At 36.9% G+C, this 14652-nt stretch overlaps 1 protein-coding gene across 1 annotated transcript in view; it reads right to left on the bottom strand.

Annotated features, from left to right (window-relative positions):
* Positions 1 to 14643, bottom strand: part of RASA1 (RAS p21 protein activator 1) — a gene marked incomplete at its 5' end in the record, with an annotated part of 68150 nt that extends 53507 nt beyond the window's left edge. Inside the window, one exon of the mRNA XM_026067335.1 lies at positions 14516 to 14643. Within this exon, the coding sequence (XP_025923120.1) occupies positions 14516 to 14643 (128 nt within the window). The remainder of the gene's footprint in view (positions 1 to 14515) is intronic.
* Between the last annotated feature and the right edge of the window lie 9 nt (positions 14644 to 14652).

Genomic DNA, 14652 nt, shown 5'->3' with positions numbered 1-14652 from the left:
TGGCCTGTTTAGCCTAGAGAAGAGAAGGCTGAGAGGAGATCTTATCAACGTGTACAAGTATCTGAAGGGAGGGTGTCGAGAGGATGGGACCAGACTCTTTTCAGTGGTGCCCAGCGACAGGACGCGAGGCAACGGGCACAAACTGAAACACAGACAGTTCCATCTGAACATGACGAAAAACTTTTTCACTGTGAGGGTGGCAGAGCACTGGAACAGGTTGCCCAGAGAGGCTGTGGAGTCTCCTTCTCTGGAGATATTCAAAACGCGCCTGGATGCAATCCTGTGCAATGTGCTCTAGGTGACCCTGCTTGAGCAGGGGGGTTGGACTAGATGATCTCCAGAGGTCCCTTCCAACCTCAGCGATTCTGTGATTCTGTGATTTCCAATGAACAGTACTCTTAGGAGTGCATACGTTTTCAGATAACCTGCTTCCCCAAATAATTCAAACTGGAAGAAAGCCCTTGAAACCATCCCAAGGGGGAAAGGCTCTAAATGATCAGCTTTTCTCTCCTCCCCAATTCACTTATTTAACACAACCAGAGGTGACTGATCTAACTCAAAGACTGTTTTAAGCCTATTCAGTCTTCAATTCAGGCTAGATTTTCCTAAAGCATAAATTGTGAAGTGAATTGTAATAACCTGTTTCTCAACTGAAAAACACAGACATCACAGTAGAAAGCCTGCATCTAATCAAGATGAGAGCAGCCACCAGACCACAGTCTAGTCCCAAAACAGTCTTTCCCAATCACAGTGCGTAGCCTATCAATTAAAACCAAGCACAGATGCATGGCAAATCACTGACTGCAAAATATGACAAAAGAATGCTTTAATCTGAAAGGGAAAGGTTAAACTCTCATCATCCAACCATTCCTTAACTCAGTTTTCTTTTATTTACAAGGCTTTAGTCAGATCTCTCTTTCTACTCCAAACTGTCAAGTATTAGGTTTAACAGAAAAAAACAGCAGTGGAGGGAGCAACAGAAATACAAAGCCAACTGTTGTTCTCACCACCTGTTAAAAGGGAAAACAGATATGCCCTTCACAAAGCCACAGCATGCTCTGGAACTACATGCTGTAATAATTAATCAACCCTGCACCCATCTACTATGTTTAGATGCAGATTCAACCTTTAATTTTCACACTGTAGAAAATACCAACTTTCATACAGCCCCTGTTCCATGCTACAGAAATCACTGACTATTTCAGCCTATTAACTAATTTATTCTACTAGTTTATGTGTCTCGCAAGAGTCAAATACACATTTTGGAAGAGAAAGTGACCTTTTAGATTAATATAATCAAGAAAACCAAAAAAAATTACAGAGATTATAGTTCAAAAACTGAACTGCTGGGCTGTTGATAAAATCATGCCAGAAACCATTTTTTTTCCTATGAAATGGAAGTGAAAGTTTGTTTTGAAAGCTTTATCAGAACAAAAATCAGATAGACTATACAGATATACATCACATATACCAGCAGAAGTAGCATCTATGTATATATTGTTTACAATAGCAAAGCGGTACCACTTGCTAGTATAGCTCTCTTTTGCTCTTCCTCCTCAACCTGATCTAAACAAGTTAAATCAGCAAAAGTGCTGTTTTGTCTGTACAACTGTATAGTACTTGAGGCTCTTGCAGAGAAAGTAATGTTAGAAATGTCTCATCACATTCCAGAATATAGTTTTGCTGACAGAAACCTGTAGTTTAAATATGTTCTCCAAAAAAGTGGATCACACTACCCTTGTCACAAGAGTCCTATGGGAAATGAAACAAAAATCAAGACTCTGCCTGTTCTGAGGTACCTGGGATGAAATACTCTGCTCTGGAGTAGACACARTACGGCTTACAACCAGAATTTGTTCATTTGAAATAAATGCCATAACTGGGTTATTTGCTATTCTGGATAAACTGACTTTCACAAACTAACCAACTCTCCCTAGACCTGAGAAACTTTCCTGATCAAGAAATTCGTTGAAACCAACATTCCATGAAGCCTATTTTAAACAGTAGTATCCCTAAGCTTTTAGCTGTTCCAATTATCATCCACTTGAGAAAAATAATCTTAACTCTATTGAGACACACACTAGGTTATAATGCCAAACTGAAAGGCATGCTTTCAAAATGAGAAAGGGGGGAGTGTTAATAAGGATGCAAATAACTGAAAAAATTATACTAGGAAAACAAAAAGGCAGCATTACTTGCAAATAAAACCTTCAGCTTTTCTGTAAGGGACCAGTATTTCTTACAGCACTGGTCAGCAATATACCACACACTTAGGTGCTCAAGTTTTAAGACAAGAAGTTCTTCTAAACAAAAAAAATTCCCTCCTTGCCAGTAACAGGCATACTGGTATATTCCATATATTGCAAATTACTTCCTCTAATGCTGAACAGGCTATATTTATTTTCTCCCGCTTAACAGTTTTATATCAAGCATAAGAGAAAACATTTATTACCAGGTAAAGTATAAGTGGGCTCAAAAATATATATTTGTCCCCTTATTTCAGGAAAAGTTTGTTTTCTGAAATAAAACTATCTAGTTAACTCAGAGCAATTAAATTCAATGTCATTGAGTACATACTTCAAATACTAACAACTGATAGAAGATACAAAGTATTTTACAGTTTGCTATATATTAATGTAATACATAAGTTATTCTATCCCACTAGCTACAAAAATAAGTGTTAACATTGAATTTAACTACCAACTGATATGAAACTAAGATACAAATGACAGTAGAGCAGAGTCAGTATTAAGCATGGAGAGCAGAAAACAGCTCAAGCGATATCCTCAGGAAGCCTCTGTAGATAGCACACATCTTTAGAAAACAGGATACACACTGAAGTACAAGCCTTTAAGATATCATTAGAGTAAGCAAAATGCTTTTTGGGAAATAACTGCATTTTTCCATAGAGTAGTTTCATCACTAGACAGAATTGCTTTATTGAAGCAATATACAGCAGAACAGCATTGAAAGATTTTTAAAACTGCGCATCTTGTGCACCAACTATCACCTGTTTTCAATATCATATAACAATGCACTGTGCTAATTATCTTCAAATAGTTTGATTGTAAATTGTAAAGAATATTTTACAAAATTACATCTCAATATGATTTAAGGATATTAAGTGATCAATTAAGAACTGTCATTATCTACTCTTTTAAAAATACTTCTGTTAAGTAGTAGTCCTTTAACAAAAGCGGTTTTCTTTGGCTTTGAAATACATCCATAAATGATTTTTCTTTGAAAACCAACTAATATACTGAGCACAAATTCATATAACTGAAAAATTTTAAGATCGCCTACACTGTATTAACAGTAATGAAGAAAAATCCATCCAGTGCTCCATACTATCCAAAGAAAGTAAAATAGAAATGACTGAACTACAGAGCAGTCTCCAGACCATCCCTACTCACCACAATTTCCATATCAAAATAATAAAAAGTGAAGAACACTTTAAAGGCCAGGCTATTCGAAATTTTGAGAGAGAGCAAATTCCAGATGTTCTGACTCTAACTTTCAACCAGGTATCTCAATGAAGCTTAAGTTCAGGTGTTTCTGCAAAAATCCATCACAGTAATACATCATAACAAACTACCTTCCCTCGTCTTAGAAGGCTCTATCCTATTTAGAATTCTATAGATCAACAACTTAACTCTTGGGCAGACAGAACAGCTCTAATTTTAATGTATTCAGTTAGCAATAATGCTTAACAGGACCTCTTGACTTGCATCAAATAGTTTCTGAACAGATGTAAAATATAGTCCTACCTACAGCACACTACAGTACTACTCTCATGAAAAGAATTAAAGTTTCCCCTGGAAGATATTAAGTTAAAAACCTACCTGGCCATTCATAAATATGAAGTTGCCTCTCTCACTGTGACTCTTATGAACTGTATGCATTCAAAATAGAGTAACACACTACCACTTTAGATTTATACCCTTCATCATTGCCAAAACCAAGATCCCTACCATTTCTAGTTAGTTACCTGTGTTTTCTTGCATAGTCCTAGCTAGGAACACTTTTGTATTTCCAACATTAACTTTGCAAATTTAAGTGATGATAATCCACTATTTTCATAATGTTTTGAGCAAGCATAACTAAATAATATTGTGAATCACACAGCTAGTACCCTGACATTACAACAGCCATAACCAGATGCACTGAAAGAGAAAATGTAAGTACTCTTCCAATAGAAGTGATCCAGGTATAAAATATCTTACTAATTATAGATCATAATTTAGGTAGCTGTTTTCACGACCAGCTGTTTAGCCATTGTTGTAACTAATTAGTAACCCATACCGCACTTTTTTTAATTCTAAGAGAATATCAGTGATAGACTTCCATGCTTCACAAGTCAATCCAATGCTCTGCAAGAAAATACTTCCATCTGTCAGTTTAAATCAAAAGCAGCATATTCAAAACTCCAACCCTATGTATCACAACCTTAATTACAGTAAACAAACAGGATGCAGACACAACTACAACATCGTAAACGATTTTGATTCTCTGCATTGTGATATATACACAAGCAACATACAGCTGCATAGGAGAACCTTCCTGACACTTCAGCCACTTCTGCGGCTGAGAGCCATAAGCCAGGTCATGGACCTCATGAAATGAGCTGCAGAAGAGTTCAAGCTGTTATCTCTAGCCTGCAAAGAAGAGTTCCTTAGTTTTCCACTGCTCCACTGAAGAAGGTGGGTACTAGAGAACCAGTCACGCCAGCCTCAATAGGCCCAGCCAGCACACTTTCTACTGTGAGCAGGAATGCAACTACACTGCAGGCCTTTAGCAAGCTCATGGTACAATTACAGGACACTTGGCCCCAATCTGGAAGCACCAGGAAGTTCATGAGACACACAGGCTGTTCCCAAAGAGGCAGCAGATAGTGGATTTACCATCTGGAAGGAGACAGCGGCAACTGGGTGTCATGTCAAGTGGTTCAACTAAATTTTTATTTACATATTTCCTTTTTTCACATCAGAAAAGCAAATATTATTCATTGTTCCACTAAAGCATTTTGCTTTTACAGTATGCTGCAATTTTAACTTAGGGATGCAGTAGGCCAGGAAGGAAAAGATGAAAGAAAAGCAATGGAAGGGAACAAAAATGTTTTCCAGCAACTTAGAAATGTCTATAACAGTTTGCAGACCTCCCCATTTCCTTCTAGAAATAAATTATAGTGCACAGGAAAAAAAGAAAATCCATCACCAAATGCCATATTCATTTCACTCAAAGCCTCAAAGCTCTTCTCCTTAGCCATATCTGGCTGCCTCAGTGAAACTCAATAGAAGAATGGAGAGCTTCCAGGAGATATGGTCAGAGCGCCCTACCTGGCAATTCACAATCACCACTTTTACACCTTTCACACATTACATTCTTATCATTTCTCGAGGCTGTGCGAGCTCTACTCCCATTAGGAGCAAAAGGGAGCAAAGATATGATTACCTTAAACTAGGAAAACTTTAAATTTCAAATGACATGCAGAAATCTCAAGTACAGCTTCATGAAGACAGGAGAAAAAAAATCCTGTATCTTCATTTGTTTCTTTTTATTCTGTTAACACCCACGATCTCCTCTCACGATTTCCCTTTCTGATAATAAACAGCAAAAGACTTGATGCTCATATTCACTCTTTGAGTTTCATTTCAGCCTAATTTCTCTCAGCCTAAAATGCTAGCTACATTCTTAGCTTTTACCAAGTCTTATCCAAATTATGCCTTTTAACACCTTGTCCCCCATCTTTGTTAGATTTATGAAGATACTGTGTAAGACTGCATTACTTCCTTTATGCATATTATTTGCAAAGATTAAACTAAGTTTCACTTGGGCTTAACTGAATTCATTGCCTTCCTCCATCTTGCTAGTTACCATTCAGTAGTTATCAGTTGTTGACCAGGTATTTGCAGTTCTTCACATCACAAAGAAACTCCTGCCAGAAAAGGCTCTGCAAACATATTCTAACTTCCATGCTGGATGCACATATAAGATAATGAAGCAAGAGAGTCTGGACTAACTCGAAACTAAAGAGGGGGAGAGGGACCAAAAAGGCCGAGTAAGCATCCTTTCTGTGGTAAGCATGAAATTAAGAGTGTTTCATACTTTCCTGGGATTTTTTTTAAATTTTTTGGATACCTAAACATCTAAGTGGACATACAAAGCAAGTGTAAGCCTAATGAAGAATGTCTGCTTTTCTCAGTTACCTGTTTCAAACACATTAGAAACAGTACGAAGAAAAACAGATTAGGAATGAGCCAACTAAAATGCAAAGTCACTCATATAGGCATTCCTCGGTATACCAGCTGTGCCAAGCCATTAACTGTGGGAGTTGCACACACTACCAAAAGAAGTCATTAAAACACTTCCAGCAGAACATACACCAACTGTGGACTTGAATGCCCCCCCCCAAAAAAATCTTAATAAAAAGACTAAACAAGGATGGAAAGGTGAGATTAGTGTACATTCAAAAGGCAATACATTTAAACAATTTTTATTAAAGAAAGCAAGATTCTAAAAGTTTCAACAGTTTTAAGGACAAACAGCATAATTAGCTTTAAAAAAGACGGAGAGACATGCCAACAGTATAATACCAAACAGTTACTCAAAAGATTTCTTCCAATCCTACCTGATATATATTTACAAAAAAAAAGAAAGAAAAAGATTGCTATCTCATTTTTTTAAAAACATCAATAAATAGATGAAATAGAGCTAAATAGGCTGAAAAATAGCTCTCAAAACAGCTCACATTTTCCTACTGAAAGCTCAGCTTAGGAAATGAATTCTGGAACTCATGAAAGTTTTCAGCAAGAAGCATCCCATTCTTACATGTTTCATTCTCGTGCCCTCAGGTCAAAGATATGCCTTTATCTGTTTAAACTAGGAGTAATGCTCCTAAGGAAACAATGTTAACACTGTTGTGCAAATCAGCAGATTTTCTTTGGCAATAGTTAAAGAATTTCTAAAATGTTATTTGCCTTGTCTGCCGTTAATTTCATTAGAAGTACCAGTGGCTCCTTAACTTTCTTCTTCCTCTTTGCACCTCATCCTCTCCTACTTCCAGCCTTCTTGGACTTTCTCCTCATCTTTTTACTGTTTTACCCACTAGGTCAGCTTTGCTCATCAGAAGCAACATGCTCATTCAAGCAACTGAAATAGGAAGCCTCTGCCCCTCCAGTACTGAACCTCACTTCATATCAATCTCTGCTTTCCCCTCCTAGTCAGCAGCACAGCTCTGGACTAGAGCCCAAACCAATCAAGCACAGGTTTTTATCGTGTGCTCCACTCTCACCTCACCTTTCATGCCAGAGTGCCTCACTAGTGAAGTGCTTCTCACCATTGGAGAAGAGCTGCTCTAACGAGAAAACCTGGGAAGTTTGAGCTTTAAACACTAAAATCAAAGACAGAAATAATGCCTAAATGGATAGATGCCCAATGCTTCCCACAGACAATAGAATCAGTAGGGAGGGGGGAAAAAAAWATATATATATATATAGCACCCATGGAGTACAATGCATTATACGCACTGAATCCACACGTAAAAGAAACCTGTAAACTATCCAAATTGTAATGCTTGTTTTAAACAACTTGCAGCCTAACAATTCTATTAATTGTATATATATATATATATATATATATAAAAACACTATTTCTAGACTTGAATATAGAATGAGGTGATTATCCATCCAGAAGCAGAATGTAACAAAAAACCTCCGTAATAAAGACATTTCTTGAGCTTCCCTTTGATTGCCAAGGAGTAGAAAGAACAACAAAAAAATATTTTTCCACAAATGCTCCAAAAATACAAAGATCTTTGTAAGAAAGGAGAAAACAAACAAGAAAAAGATGTAGAAATTTGAATTTGGCTATGGTTTGAACAAAATAACGCAATCTATTCCTTAACCTTATAGACTATGCACATATTCAAGCTTGCATCTTGCAAATCTCCAATATTATTTATTCTACTAACAGATGGAGATACAGAAAAAGAATTGATTTATTCTTCCTCTTAAATTGCACCAAAATTTGCTATATATAAAACTTAACTATAAAACAACCTTACAAATCCTAAGGAGTAAGCCATAGACAGAATATCCTTTTGTGTGCGCACTGCAGAGGGTGAACGTTTATATAAATATGCATCATTTTACAGAAAACAGGTGGACTTAAAATAAAAAATAATAACCACCCACAACACTAGAGACCAATCTTTTTAGAAAAACTGCTTACACAAATCTACACAGAATCACCATATGACTCCTGAGCTGATTATCAAATGTTGGCTAAATCTAGGTGCATCATTAACCTCATGGTTTCTGCAAACTACTCCAGAAAAGAAAGCAATGTACTCTGCATGGCAAGTTCATAAAAGAAACCCTTGTCCAAGTGTCTATAAGTAGCTATTAACAAGAGAAAATCATATACCCACCCCCGCCAAGCCAGGATGACAGGATTCCTTAACAGCAAACTAAGATTTTAAGTATTTCCATGTAGTTGCATCCTCAATTTCTTTAAAAAATTACATATAGCTAAAAGATCTCAATATTAATAAAGACACTCCAACCTGAGGAAACTTTATACTGAGATAAACTCCCCCCAAAAGAAAGAACTCCTAACCAAAAGATTTGATTCTAGGTGGAAAAAGTCACCAGAAGCTGCTGAAAACATCAAAAATTTAAGATTAAGATGAGAATGAATTTTTTTATAACCTGATCACCATGAAAACCAGACTCCTTACTTATCAGAACTGAGTACATCAAGCGTCCTGGAAATCCGGAAACTCCTTCCCTCAAATGCTACTGGAGCTTACAAGCTTATTTAGAAACATCAGTTTGTATACATTAATAATTCTAATAGAAAGATAACTCTAAAAAACCGCACAGTATACATTACAAAATGATGAAATATTTAGGTAGCACTGTTAGCTACCTTAGAAAGAAAGGAAAAACGCAAATTATTGAGCTTTTACATCAGAAAATTTGGAAGAGAAAAAAATTAAATACTCTTTTTACCCTCCTCAGGGTTTCCTGCGCTTCCTTTTAAAGCCTTTGCTATTAGCTACTGCCCCGACACGATTCCAGACTACTTCAAGTGACAAGTTTCAGTAAATAGGTTCCCTAATAATGATCCTCAACTATAAACAGTATATTTATAAATATACAAAACAGAATTTATAGACAGATGCATGCAAGAACAGAATCCTTCTATTCCAGAGTGATAGAGCAGATGTTTTGCATAAAAATAAGAAAGACTTGTTAAGACTGCCTGCAAATATATAAAACAGTAGAGGGAACCTGTCAAGCACTGGTAACATTTTATTGGTGCTGACCATATTCTAGAGGAACACAGAAAAATACAGGATTCTGTTCCGTTGCGATGCTTCTAGGCAAGGCAACAGCAATGTTAAGACAAGATACCTTCTCCTTCCTCTTATTGTGCCCACCAGTGAGATAGCTATCAAGATATCTTTTTTAAAGAAGAAAGGAAGAAACGGGAAACTGGAAAACTACTGCAGGAATCATAAGAATTCATGGCTGAATGACCAGATGGGCTCCTACACTGAAGACACCCATGCCACCTAATGGGAAAATTAGTGTTCCTTCCCACACCCCAGCCACCAAACAAAAGGTGAATAAATATAGCATGATATTATGCTTCTCAATAGAACAGGCCAGTAGATGAAGTGCCTAAGTCACAGATGGAAGTTCTGGGAGACAATATACAATACAAAATAAAAACTTGATAAAATACAGGTCAAGAGTCTCTGTTAATTATAAATGCTGGCTAAAACACTGTTAATTCCTCCTCAAACTTTTCCCAGCATCAAATGCTGTTCTACTTTTGTTTTACTTAATCTGAAACTTCCATTAATATATGTACCTAGCACATTCAGTCTACTTACTCCTTCACTTCCTATGTAGGGTCACATATAATTTTGTTCTGCTGCCCCTAACCACAAGAACTAAAAATGGATTTATAAACAACTATTCTGTAAATGCACAAATTATGAAATCTAGGCAAATCAATACACTAACCATCAACTTTAAAAAAAAATAGGTGCTTCCCTTCACAATCCCCCCACACTTAGGAAACAAGCCACTGGCAAAGCAGTTATCTAAAAAGTTTACCTGCTAACCACATTAACTGCCAAACAGAAGAGAACCTCACACTAAAAGTCACGTTACATCACATTTTGGTTTCATTGCTTTTATAGAATCCAGCGAAACCTAGCAATCCTCAGTATTCAGTGCAACACACATTTATTCATCAGTACTGAGTACAGGCTTCGACAATTATTGTAAAAACATACCCTTTCAGAAAAAAATCCTCTCCATTCTAGCTTCTGAAAGGAACAACTGCTGTAGAACTCTAGACTTGCTACCTCTGACAAACTCATCTGAAGAAACAATAACTTCATACTGCATTCACAGAGAAAAAGTATTCCACATTCACTCAAGCCACTTTTATTTAATGTTTCTCTACCCTGCTCTCCATCTTCAGCTCTTTTTCTCACTAGTATGTTGCCTCAACAGATAGCATGAGTGGCAGTATGAATAAATCTGCTTTGGGTAAGATTTTGTTTTAACAAGACAGTATTTTGACAACCTATCTCATTTTGTAAGGTTGACAGCTTTCAATTTTGACTGACTACCATTTCAAACTGATAATCACTGCTTAAAAAAACACCATACGAAAATGTGAATTTCATTGTAATGTACCAGAACAGCTTCTGCCATCTTAATGCAAGACTAAGATCTACAATAATCTTGTTAATTTAAGATTTTTAGTTAAATACATAAATAGCTATGCTATTCCACATATCACTGGTTTACTACTAAATTAAGTAGCATTCATCCACTAATTTTGAAGACATTTCCATAACACCATTTTGGACTGTCATCAGCCCTTGTCAGTGAGCTTTGCAGATGGGGTAGAAAGGGCAGAAAAAAAGACCAAAACAAACACAGAATTGCCCACTCTATTCCCTAGCATCCTGTGCCTCCCACACAACATTAAGCTACAGCATAAACATGCTACTTATACGCTCCTGAGAAACAAAAACCACCACACACAAGAGCCGAGCCTTAAGTCAGTTTCACACAGAAATCAATCCTACTTTGGGATTCTGATTTTTTGACTAAAGGGAATCTGCTAAATACTGACAATCTCTTCCCACTCCTAGAAAATTAAAGACAACATACTAAGAGAAGACACATTCCCCTTTTCATTAGGAACTTGGAAAAAGAAGAGGAAATTAAGTATAGTAGGTGGTTGCTATGAAGATCAACACATCCTGACTCCAAACAGACTATATTTACGGCATCCTGATGGGAAGTGCAGAACTTGCATCTGCTTCACTTCCCATCTCTTCAGGTTAGTTACCAGGAAAATTATTATGCCAGCTATATGGTATTTAAAAACTCATTTATACAAAAAGCTTGGTCTGAGAATTTATTGCCTACAATTTGCAACCTAGGAATTCACTCAGGTTTTAGATTTCATTTTCTCTTTTTTTAAGATTTGTAAAATGTGAGTTAGGAAATGAAAAAGTGATAAAGCTGTACCTAAGTTTATATAGAAAGCTCCATTTAATTTTATATGCAATGATCAAATTTCAGATTGGAGTATGAACTAGGAAACACTAGCAGCATCTTTTATCAGATAGTTTTGTTTGGAGTCAGTAACCACAAATTCAGTAAGTCCTGAAATGTGATGCTTGTCCAAGGAAAGGCAAGGAAGCCCTAGTGAGTGGTTACTGTCATATAAGAAATAATGCCTCTTCATTTTTATCCGTTTGTCTATCACATAAAGCAGAGCCAGGAGCGAAGAGTCTACCAATTTTTTGATGCCTATATTAAGATATGATAAACAAGTAAGACAAAGAAACAACCATTTGACAGAATCACAGAATTATCCGTCAAGCACACCATGTGTGCTTCCTATAAAAAAACGAATGAATTAGGAGGAAGTGGGAAAGGGTGGAGCTGCCAGTCACATTTAAACAAATGGAATAGCAGTTTTGTAATTACATTCAACCAGAGAAACTTAATCTAGGTTTAAATTACAAATTTAATAACTGTTCTTAAAGAATCATGCTGGACTTTTCCTTATCATTTTAAGATGACAGATAATACGCTCTTTGTTTTGGTAATAAATCAACAGTTCAATGCCATAAAAGCAGGTTGTATGACTATAAAGAAAGGACACTTCCAAAACAAAACAGCAGGACTGAAAGGATACAATTTGCTATCAACATATGGCTAATTTAAATGACTTAACCAAGGACGGTAAAAACTGATTTTGTATAAAATAGCTATATGAAAGAGGAAAAAGCATTCTGATTATTTTTAATCAGTCAGCCTACCATTTCTGTGGAACAGTCACAAAAAAAGGATAAAATTACAAAGAAAAAAAATACTTTGAAGTAGACTGAGGTATAGGTTTCTAAACCAGTTTTTCTAACAAATTTTATTTCTTGGATGTTTTCATATAAAGAATCTTCAAGAGGAATATACTCAACTACACAGTTATGCCCTGATCCTGCAAGGACTTCAACATCCTTTTTAATAAGGTGAGGAACTTTACTGACCAATACAAAAATCATGGCCTTTGCAATCTTCCCCTGAGGATGTACTTCTTGTCAGAAATTTTATATCCTCTGTTATGAAAATTAAAAATCATATTAGTATATGAGTTACAATACAATATTTTGACAGAAAAATCTGCTTAGATTTGTAGAAGTGGTAGTCTATTTAGTATCACATAGGTAATTATTCATAAATAATTACCCCAAATGACTAGCCCACTTGCTAAAAATATGTTCAGGAAAAAAAAAAAATTACTTACCCTTGGAGAAACATCATAACTGGTTCTAACAGAAAAAGCAGTCTATCTTTCAGAGAAAAAGAGAAGACCAAAATTCTGCATCTCACTTGATAAGCAATACTGAAGAAGTAACTTCACCTTTATGTGCTTTATTTCCCTCCTCATCCTTTGTCTAAACTGCCTAATTATATTTCTAGCTCCTCAGGGAAACGTAGAAGTTCAAGACTATTCAAACACTGTCTTCACAAAATAAGGTCTCAATCTTTACAAACTTCCACAGAAACTCAGGAAATTAAAAGGGGAAATGATTTCTAGAAAGTCTGTGAAGGAGAGAGAGATTAATTAAAAAAAAAGAATTAATATTACAGTTTATGTCCTCCACACAACTGCAGTGGCTCCTGAATTATTGGAAGTAACTCAAATGTCAGAGTTAACTCTTGCATTATTTCAGGTACGAGAACACGTAAAAATGAACCCAAATTCAGATGGTTTTTCAGATGAACGTTTTGACTTTACATCTTGAATACATCTGCAATCCTGTATCTTGAAACCCTAAGTTATCCACTATAGTTACTATAACTTCAGGAATAATATATTTGTAGATATCAACATAAACAATTTAAGCCTTTGAAACAATTTCATTTGGGGGAGAATAAGGTACCTGCTTGAGGGCTATTTTTAGTTCTAATACAATCCTTGCAACTGCTTTATGTAAACCTGCAGACTTACTACAGTTAGTTCATTGTTAAATCCAAAGGTTGTGTTTAGAGTACTCACTGATTACATGAACTCTATATAACATTATCTGACCTTATATTTCACAAAATATAAGCACAGAATTGCTCTGCCTCTAGTGCAAGATTCTTCTTCATATTACCAGCACAGGTTAATTGGAATTCCTCCAAATAGAAGGATAAGTATAAAATCTTACTGAGGATTTACAGTCCTTTTTTTTCAACTACCTCTTCTCTCCAAACACAGCCTAATTAAAAATAACTTTCTTTAAAGCCAGTTAAGCAGCAAAGCAGCAAAAGTTAGGCATTATTTACAAAAATAGCCTCTCTACTAATACTTTAACATAGAGAAATAGTTATAGCCACTTTGAATTCATGTCTCAAGACTGCCTGAATAAAAAAGTGCATGTTACATTACCTCTGTTTGTATCTGGAGTGGGAAAGCTAAACATTGGTTCATTTTTCTTAATAAGAAAGTAATATAAAATTACACAGTATAAGATTAAAAAAAAGGATAACCCTTTAGCTGGTTTAGCTTTTAGAAATGAATGTTCATTACTCTTCTGAAAAAAGATTACTGCGCTACTAGAAACTGAAAAAGCTCACCAACAGGCAGTTTAATCACAGTCTGGATAACCTCGCTCTTTTCGGCAGTTTGCAGTATTGTTAGTACTGAAACTTGCAAAAGTTAACTCAGCCGCATCAGAGGGTTGTTGGTTTTTTTTTTTTTGAACTAGGAGCTGGCCCTCCTCAGGGTCTCGAGCATCATCTCCAGCGCCAAGTCCGGTGCCAGCAGCGCCCCAGCCCGCATCTGAAAGGGCAGGAGCCGGCAGGCAGCGGTGCCCGGGGACGAGCGACGGCCGGGCCGGGCGCGGGGCCGGGGGCGCAGAGCCCACGCGGCTCTTGCGCGGCGCTTCCCGGCGAGCCGCCGGGTTCCCGGGGGGGGCGCTACTCACTGGTTCGTGGGGGGCGCGTTGAGTGGGATGGCCACCTCCTCCTCCTCGTACTCCGGCCCGTCCAGCGAGTCGCCTTCGTCCACGGTCCCCAGCCCCCCGGCTAAGGGGGGCGGCGGCGGCGGCAGCGGGGGGAAGGC

Source organism: Apteryx rowi, unplaced genomic scaffold (assembly GCF_003343035.1).
Source record: "Apteryx rowi isolate R43461 unplaced genomic scaffold, aptRow1 scaffold_104, whole genome shotgun sequence".
Classification (NCBI taxonomy): domain Eukaryota; kingdom Metazoa; phylum Chordata; class Aves; order Apterygiformes; family Apterygidae; genus Apteryx; species Apteryx rowi.
The sequence above is the reverse complement of the archived record's forward strand: the minus strand, read 5'-3'. Positions and strand labels throughout refer to the sequence as shown.